This window comes from Arachis ipaensis, chromosome B06 (assembly GCF_000816755.2).
Source record: "Arachis ipaensis cultivar K30076 chromosome B06, Araip1.1, whole genome shotgun sequence".
Taxonomy (NCBI): Eukaryota; Viridiplantae; Streptophyta; class Magnoliopsida; order Fabales; family Fabaceae; genus Arachis; species Arachis ipaensis.
The window spans coordinates 134,895,381-134,905,279 of NC_029790.2; the positions used below are offsets into that span (position 1 = coordinate 134,895,381).

Below are 9,899 nucleotides of genomic sequence, written 5' to 3' on the forward strand. Positions count from 1 at the left end.
ACTATAAAAGGCTAATTTCATGGTGTCTATGAATTGGTGTTTAAATTTTGTCTAATTTATCTTTTATAATAAATTTTAAGATGAAAACTCAGATGCAGTCGACTTCACATGAAGTTGATACCTGAGAGCCGTTAAATGATTTGACTGATTTAACTAAACTTTCATTCAATGACTAGCAGATATCAACTTCACGTGAAGTCACCTGACTTTTCACCAAATTTTAATTTTTTAAAAATTATTTATTGTTATATCTTTTAAATTAAATATTATTTTTAATCTTTTTTAATAAATAGTCATTATCTTTTAGGTACCATAATATTCACAAAGTATATTATTAAATTATTAAATTAAATTAAAAAAATTGATTTAATAACTAAATTATAATAAAAAATAATAAATTTTGATAATTTTTAACATTTCCTCTCGTAAATTTAGAATCCAAATTGTCTGTAATTGTTATGTTCTGTGTTTGTTATTTGAAAAATTGCTTCTGTATGTACAGTTGTTTTAACGAAGGATCAATCCCCGAAAGGGCGGTTTTGTGAAACTGCCTATGCAACTGGCTTGAATTTCCATTTCGGGCTTATTGGGGGCTCCGCCTACCACTTTCTCAGAGCATTGGACGGCGGTGGCTCCCCCCGCCTCGGTTGTGCGTTCCGCGCAGTGCGCCTCAACACGCTGGGTGTCGCCGGCAAGTTTGGTGCCTGGTCCCTACTCAGCGACACCTTAATATATGCATCGTCCGTTGCTCTTAAACGGAATTATGATGACTCATGGAAAACTACCATTGTTGCTGATGCTGCTGCCATAGGGCTGCTCTCAGCCCGCCGTGGCCTCCCTGCCGCTGCTGCCTTTGCCACCCTTGCCGGCGGTATGGAACTTCTTCTCGCGGGGCTGGACCATTGTCTTCTTCAAGATAACCAACCATGTAAACAAAAAGGTTTATTCTCTCTTATCAATCTATGTTACATAATACATATGCTAACTTGCTTATCAAAAATGCTATTTTTAATATATTTATATATAAATTTATATACATATATGTGTAATTTAATTTATTTTTAATGTATATTTATATTTTAATATATATTTTTAAAAAATATACACTAAAAATTTATTTTAGTAACTAATTTTAGTATATACGTGATATAGTCGTTTTATTATAAATACTTGACTTGTCATTTAATTATTACTTCAGTGCACAGAAAATATTTAAGAATTTTTTCATATTATATGCTAAAAATAAGTCATTATATAAGATACGTAACTAATAATTATGGAAAATTTTGTTTATACTGTTAGAAAAGATTTGATTATTTTACTGTTACATTTTTTATTATTTCTAGAGATCCAAAACTTTGTTAAAATAATATGTCAAACAATATGTATAAATATATGAGTCTAATTTAGTGACTAATCTTTTCTGCTCATCAAAAGTTTTATTACTTAGCATTTACTGATCCGACGGATACTTTTTTCTTTTTTCTTTTTTTTAAAAAAAAATATGTTTTACAGCAGCTTGGTAAAATAGTTTGTATTTCCATTATTCAAAACATATCGATGTTGGTAAGATTGAAATTTTAGGTGGATGATGGATCCTCATAAGTTGCTTAATCCAAATGAGTTTATTTATTTATTTATTTTGACTGATATGCTAACATATTTGATGTCAACAATAAGCATGCAAAGAAGGTGTAGAGGCAGAGCATGTGGATAATAATATTCAAGATATGAATCCAACTCAACAAGCTGAGAAGACAAACACAAACATGGTTGAAGAACAAGACAATGTTGGAAGCTAAAGCTCGCATTATTTTTATACAAAATCCCAGTTATGTTTTTTTTCTTTTTAGTTATAAGCATAGTTTATTTCAAAAAATAAGAAATGATTTACTCTCTTTACATTTGATACCACTTTACTTTGGTTAGGAAAATCTTTAGTATATTCATGAGAGTATGAGGCAAACAAATTTGACTTAGGTTTGTAGTGTTTGGATAAATGACTCAAAAAATACAATTTTTTTTTTACACAAGAGAATGGATATTAAAATAACAATGATAATAAATACCTTTTAATATTGAATATTAATTTTACATTACCTAATTTCACTTATTTTTAAATTATTTATACTCATAATTTAAATCAGTGTCTTTTAAAAATTTTGTTTTTAAATTTGCTCAACTAGTTTTGTTAAAATGTGTTTTAGATCTATATTCAGTCATTATCTCTTTTTACATATTTTCATGAATATAATAGTATTTTGTTCATTTTAATCAGTTTAAAATTTTCTTACGAACTTGCCACTTTCATGAATGTGTTAAAAAGAACATAAAAAAAAAAAACATTTCGTACATGAAGAGATACATAAAAATAAAATAGTGGAAGGCCAATACTTCTAGTGGAATATTGCGTAAAAATGGTGGTGGAGCGCTAATATTTTCGGTAAAAACAGTAGCACCTAATACAAATTATATAAGGAAAAGTATAGGTAACCAACAATATTTTTGAACAATGTGTGAACAATATGAATAATAGGGTTAAAAGAGTAAATTAATCTTAAATTTAATTAGTAGCATTAAATTAGGATGTAGTGTATTTTTATTTGATTGGTGATTGTTGTTCATGTTGTTCAAAATGGTCATTATTTACCTAGCACTCCTCGTTATATAAATATCCTCAATGCATAAAACTAAAAAAAAATGATGGAGTATTGTACTCAAAACAAGGATTTAAAAATTAGAACTTACTAACATTAGGGTTAAAATGATGTGTGTGATCCCAATTACATTGAATTCCTTGTTAACCTGTTGCCATATAAAGTGTTCAACTTCTTCATTCACTGCCACAAAAAGTTAAAGATTCCAGTGTTTATGATCCCTTCATAATCCCCTTCTTGAGAGTGGTAACTTGTCCTTGAAGCAACTCCATTGTTCCTTCCCCTTTAAGAGTTCATCATCTGCTACAATCAGTGAGAATAGCAGAATTCATCATATTTTGAAGCAACTTGGTTGATACATTTTATTAAGATATAGTGTTTTTATAGGGAGGAGAGAAAATGTTTTAATTTTACAAAATAAATCTTGAAAATGTTGAATTTTTGTGGTTGACTTTTGTCAACTCATAATAAATTAAACCTCCATGATTGTGACTTGCAATTGGGTGCAATTGGGTGGAGGTTCAACAAGCTTTTAGTCTAAGTTTTGTTAATAAATATTTTACGAGCACCACTTAATATTATTTATTTTGAAAAAAAAATCTATAAATTTCTTATATGATAGTAAATGAATTGGATACTTGTTAGTTAAATCTTTAATTTCCAAAATAATGTTTTCCTTAGGGTTGCTCACAAATTTATTTTCAATGTATATTAAAAGATATCAAGCTATAACAGCAAAAAACAAAAAACAAAATCTTATAGATGAATAATATATAGTGTTCCTAATAACAAGGTTATTGTTCATTATAAATTAAAGAGTAAAGTATCGTTTTTGTCCCCAACGTTTGGGGTAAGTTTTATTTGTGTTTCTAACGTTTAAATCGTCCTATTTATATTCCTAACGTTTATAAACGTGATTCAATGTTATCCTACTATCAATTACACTAACAAATCAGATTATATTTTTCAATTATTCTCACTTGGATGTATTCATTCTCAATTAGGTCTCCCTTGGATGTGCTCGATTTTAATATTATACCCACTATTTGTGTTTAGATTCAATTATGTTCCTAAAAAAGTGAATTATGTAAATGTTGTAGGAATTAGTTTCAACTTTTGATGAGCTATTTTTTGGAGTGGATCATCGATTCTATCCTAGACATTTGTATTCTAATTTCAAGAAGAGATTTTTAAAACTCAAACTAAAGCGTTCATGATGTGTAATTGACGGCAGGATAACATTGAATCACTTTTACAAACGTTAGGGATACAAATAGGACAATTTAAACGTTAGAGACACAAATAGGATTTATCTCAAATGTCGGGACAAAAACAATACTTTACTCTAAAAAATAATAAATTCTGATGGAAGTTAATATTTTTCTCTCTATTTATATAGCTTAACTCTCTTATACGAGGGTTATGTATGCACCAATACTCATGGCTTCTCACAAATTCAATACCATTGTTATTGTACGTGTATATGAAAAACTTATATTATAACAGGGGAAATTAAATATCAACTAATTAGAAACTACAGCCACAACAAAGATAGAAAAAAGAGAGCATTGAGACCAATGCAATAGCTTCAAAAATTGACACAATTTTGAAAATCATATCATCTATGAAAGAAAGTGGCCAACAAAGCTTCTTCCACTTCAATGAAGACATTAAAAACTTCCAACTCCATGATTTCTTCCTTAGCTTCTTGAATAACCATGTCTTCTTAGTAACTATGTCACTTGATCCTCTCTCCATAATAATAGCAATCTCTATATTAATATTATTGCTATATGATTTTTGCTTGGATACTCATAATGAAAAATGGTTAAATATATAATAAGGAATAAAGCAAAAAAGACTTGGGAGAATCTATTAATATTAGTACCACGTGGTTGGTCTTTTAGGCCAATATTTCATTCTAATTCAATGGACTAATAACAAAATAATAAGGAATCAAGTTTTATGCTTGACAAGATTTGAGTCGGTGTTCTGCTGATGAATTCGTGTGTAGGTTCTACCGAAAGCTCAAAAAACCTACCACTTTAAATCAAAATTTAAGTTCGATATATATTCCATTCAAATTACACAAAGTTGATGCATAGAGAAAGTATAGGGAGTTAATGGTCTAAGTGTACAATGCAATGGAGATTTAGAAAATATTAGAGATATGACAATTAGTGTTACATTGTCCTGTCAGGTTACGCTTTTGGATGAGTGGTTTCATGATATGGTATTAGAGTGTTAGATTCGAAATGTCAAGAGTTCGATTCTTGGTGAACCCCAAAATCATTTTAAACCTTTGGGATGAGTGGTTTTATGACATGAGATGTTCTTAAACATTGTCTAATACAAAATGAAATGAAAAATAGGCAATTAATTTTTTTTTTTTTTTGTCAGGGAAAAATAGGCAATTAATTTTTTTTTTTTTTTGTCAGGGAAAAATAGGCAATTTCTAATGTCTTGAAATTAAACAGATATTTAGAAGAATAAATAATTTCTCTTACCGAAAAGAATTGTCCAAAAAACAAAATCCAAAAGAAATAGCCCAAAAGGGTCAGTCAATACAAAATGTAAAATTATAAATACTATAAATCTTATGAAGCCCAAAAAGAGCCCATTTCATACAATCCAATCAATTTGTTTTCATGATCTAAAATTAAAAAAAAAAATCTTGAATACCCAAAAACAAAATCTTAAAATGTTGGAATTTGACTCGGACATAGATAAGCATGAATTGTATGAGTCATCATTAATTACTAAATGCAGGTTTCAAAAGATACTATGTATATATGGGGTGATATTAGTTTTGAATTCTATGATGATATTACTTGGATTTGACTTGTCACTTATGTATCAATGGAGATGATGATTAATTGATGATGATGATGGCGGTGTTAATATTAAATTGTTTTTCTATAATGACTTTGTCTTTGTAAACACTAATTAAAAGATTTAGACTTTGAATTTATGTTTATGATTGCGTTCAACGCGGAATATATATTCTTCAATACGCCCAAATTTCTCTGTACATTTTTTTTAGTATTACTATTTAAAATGAAAGTTTTTTTCCCTCTAAAAAAATTAGAGATTTTAGAATTTTTTTTCCCGAATAACCATAAAGAGAATACGAATTCCAACCAAAATCAAGCAACTTTTCAATTAGGCTATTTCGTTTATAGTTGTTAGAATTGAATCACTCTAAAAAAATAAATTTATGCTATCATCTAAATATATAATTATAAATTATTTAGTTAATTTTTTTAGGGTTAAGTATAATTTTATTTTTTAAGGTAGGGATTGAAAAATTTTTTTAGTTTCGACTTTTTTTTGCCTACAAAATCACCACCTCTTCGAAGATGATGAGGAACGCGACCAGGCGCGTCGCGGCAAGGTAAGGGTGGGTTGCGGCAAGGCTAGGGCTCAAGTTACGGCGCTGCAAGGTTGAAGTACGGCAAGAGACGAGACGAAGGCTGAACGAGGAAGAGGGGCGACGTATACAGTGTATAATGATTTAAACTATACTAATAAACTTAAGGTTTAATTCAATAAAATATTCGTGTTAATTATTTTTCAAAATTATTTGACCTGGAAATAAAGCATTTACAATTTTTTTATATTGATTTTCTTGATGCATAATAATGTCTATGCAAAGCACGAGTAATCTCCTAATTCATAAATAGTTGTCAAAATTAAATTGATAATTAATCTGATTAGATTACTAATTTTTTAATTCAACAAGCAAATCACTGGTTAAGCCATTTAATATATGGGAAAGTATGAAGAATTAATGGAATATTTATACAATGTGTACAATGGAGGTTTAGAGAATATTAGAGATATAATCATTAGTGTTACATTTTTTCATCAGTTAAAGCTTTTGGGATCAGTGGTACCATGACATGGTATTAGAGCGTTAGATCCGAAAGATCAAGAATTCAATCTTTGGTGAACTCCAAAATCAGTTTAAACTTTTGGGAAGATGTTTATTATCGCTATTACACGAATGGTTATTCTAGATAGTATGAGAGATGTTCATTTTGTAACTCAATAACCCATTGTATACATTGTACAAATAGTTCATTGTCTCCCTCGCGAAATCCTATATAATTATATATTTTTGTTAAAAAAAAGTATAGATACTGTAGTGAAATTAAATGTTCGGATAAAATAATTTAAAAAAAAAGGTTGAATGACTGTTGAGATGGTAGCTAACTTGCTATACTTAAAGTGTGAACTAAGACTCAAGTTTGAAGTCCACGTTACCCCGCAAGTTGTTTCTGACTTTAGAGATGAATAATCAAACATCTTGGTAACTCCGATGAGAATCAACAACAACATGATCATGAAGAGTTCTCCAAGATCTTCTTCAACACCAATGGATCCAAGAATCTGGAGCAAGCTACCTCCAGAGATCTTAGAATACATCCTCTCTTTTCTTCCCCTCAAAACCTTCCTCAATCTCAGGTCAACTTGCAAGTCTTTCTGGTCTCTCATCTTCACTCCTCCTTTCATAAACAAACACTCTTCTTCTTCTTCTTCTTCTTCTTCTTCACCTTTCTCTAACTTCCTCTTCCTCTCACACCCTCAGTTCCACCATAGCCACTTCACTCTCTATGACTGCAACCACGCCACGTGGCGCAACATCTCCCTCTCCCTCACCACCAATGATTCTTCCTCCCTTCACCATTCTTCTCCATCATCATCATGCTTCACCACACTTGTTTCATCCGGTGGGTTGTTCTGTCTCTCCGATCCAACCTCATGTTCTTTGCTTGTGTGCAATCTCTTGGCAAAAACTTCTAGAAAGATTGAATATCCAAGTTTCAATCTTCACCTTGAGCATCTCACTTTTGTTACAACCCCAAAAGGGTACACAATTTTTGTCCTTTTCTCTCACTCTTCTTCTTCTCCTTCTTCAAGTTCTAGTAATGTGTTTGTCTATGACTCAAAGGTGCTATCTTGGACAAGATTTGAAGGGCGTTTTGGGGTTAATTTAGGTGATAACATTCGCCAGCATCAAGGTGTTTACTTTAATGGGGGTTTGTATTTTGCAACCCCAGAGCCATTTTCTGTGGTGAAATTTGATTTGGGGATTGGGAAATTGGAGAGACCAATTGGGGTGTTACCAAATCAAGTTACATTCTTGAGATTGGTGGGGGATGGAGGAGAGGGTAAAAAAATGTACTTGGTTGGTGGGGTTGGGAGCAATGGAATCTCAAGGAGCATAAAATTGTGGGAGTTTTGTGAAGAAAATGATTATGGGAATTATTGGAATGAAGTTGAGAGTTTACCTGATCTTATGTGTAGGAAATTTGTGTCAGTTTGTTACCATAACTATGAACATGTTTATTGCTTTTGGCATGAAGGGATGATATGCATTTGTTGCTACACTTGGCCTGAGATTTTGTATTACTTGGTTTCAAGGAAGACATGGCATTGGCTTCCAAGGTGCCCTTCTTTGCCTCTCAAATGTAGCTGTGGATTCAAGTGGTTCTCTTTTGTTCCTAATCTCTATGCTGCTGTTTGAGACATGTATGTAATGTATCACCCTTTTTGTCTTTTATCTTCTTTCTTCTCTTTAATTTTTCAGTTGCTTTTAGTTTGTTGGAGATATCCTTAGATTTGGTATGTTTTTTTTTTTAATATGATTTTTGGAATGAGAATGATACTTGATTAGTTGAACTTACAGTTTCTTAATTTACTAAGGATTATTGCTTAAGCAGCTTCTGTGTGTGTTTGATTCAGTATTAAAAAGATATTACTTCTGTAGTTCTGTTTAGCTCTAGAATTGATTTCTCAAAGTAGTAATTAGTAATAATCAAAAGTCATATGTTAGGAATTAGGATAGTGCCATCAAAGTTACAGGTAACAATTTTCACCTAAACCATATTGATTAACACTTTCTTGTCATCTTGTAAATTGTCTTATGCTTAGTCTTTGGGTTATTTTATCAAATTCAATGGTATAATAACTAAAAATATATTTTTATCCAACAAATTTCCTGAACTAAATTGCTTTTCTAATACTACAAATTGTTGAAATTTATTTTTAATATTTTTAAAATAAGTTACAAATATGTTTTGAATTTTAAAAATATAATAATTAAGAAATATAAAAATAATATTNTTAACATGAAAATATCAAATATCATTTTCAAAATAAGGATAAAAATATAAAAATTTCAACAATAAATTTTAAAACTTAAAACAAACATAATATTATTTTTATAAACAATTTCTAAAAATAAATTAAAATTTATTGAAAATGACGTTATCAACTCAATCCAATTGCCGTTCTTCCATTAATTTGCATTGTTTATGCTCTTGGATTTAGATTGGTACGTCTTTATCGATACTGACACAAGATAATTTCCAGGATCAGGTAAGATGTTACAACATACAAATCAGAATATATAGCTTCACGATAACATCAATCTAATCATATTTGACTATGTAAAATCTTAGCAGTTATTAATGATTATTATCATTTTCTTTGTAGAAAAAAGGGAATATCTCTGTGGTTTTGTATAGCTATTCTAACACGATACATGTTACAACTTTTGACCTTCCAATTTGTGCACTTTATGTTTTTCGTATGAGAGAAAGAAGAGTGTATTTTCCAATAATGTGAGAAGAGAAGTGTTTAACTTTGTTATGGGAGCTACAAAGTGGTGCTTTCGATTTGTGATTTCGAAAATAAAAAAAAATTTAATGTTAAAATCGGACCGTCTGTTTTTTATTTTAAAAAATAAAAAAAATACAAAATACAAAACAAATCATGCGATTTGTAGTTTTTTTTTTCAAACAAATCGGATCCTCTGATTTGTAGTTTACTTTTTTCTTCAAACAAATCGGACCGTCCGATTTGAATAAAATACCATATTAAAAAAAAATACATAATCTTCCAATAACAATATATTAAACATATATTATATATTATAATGTATTACACATATATTTAAACAATATAAAAAAATTAGCCCCAATTTGTATCGCTAGCTGCTCCCTTTCATATTTATAAACTTCTTCTCTCTTTGAATTTCTCTTTGATGCCTTCCATCATTTTATTTTTGACATGGCTTGGGAAATGGTCTAACCACTTAATTAGAGGGTTATTGAAAACAAGCGTCACTTTCTTTCTTCACTCATAAATTTAGTTCACAATATTTACGGTCTCATATATTAAAGTCAACTAATTTAACATTATCTAATTTTTTTATATAAAAAAACTTTAATATAA

At 29.8% G+C, this 9,899-nt stretch overlaps 2 protein-coding genes across 3 annotated transcripts in view; both read left to right on the forward strand.

Annotated features, from left to right (window-relative positions):
• The window catches only part of LOC110264190, a 3,107-nt gene extending 1,212 nt beyond the window's left edge, over positions 1-1,895 (forward strand). The window contains exons 2-3 of one of the 2 annotated variants that reach the window (XM_021105850.1): positions 503-940; positions 1,681-1,895. In XM_021105850.1, the coding sequence (XP_020961509.1) occupies positions 503-940; positions 1,681-1,802 (560 nt within the window). In that variant the 3' untranslated portion in view covers positions 1,803-1,895. The remainder of the gene's footprint in view (positions 1-502; positions 941-1,680) is intronic. The other variant, XM_021105851.1, reaches the window with a different exon arrangement.
• Positions 6,869-8,342, forward strand: LOC107605615 (F-box/kelch-repeat protein At5g43190). Its single transcript, XM_016307549.2, has one exon. It carries the CDS (start codon positions 6,979-6,981, stop codon positions 8,185-8,187), a length of 1,209 nt encoding a protein of 402 aa, XP_016163035.1. The 5' UTR covers positions 6,869-6,978; the 3' UTR covers positions 8,188-8,342.

What these genes read in the sequence shown, in the direction of transcription:
- LOC107605615 (XM_016307549.2), top strand. Translation starts at nt 6,979, where the DNA reads ATGAGAATCAACAACAACATGATCATGAAGAGTTCTCCAAGATCTTCT.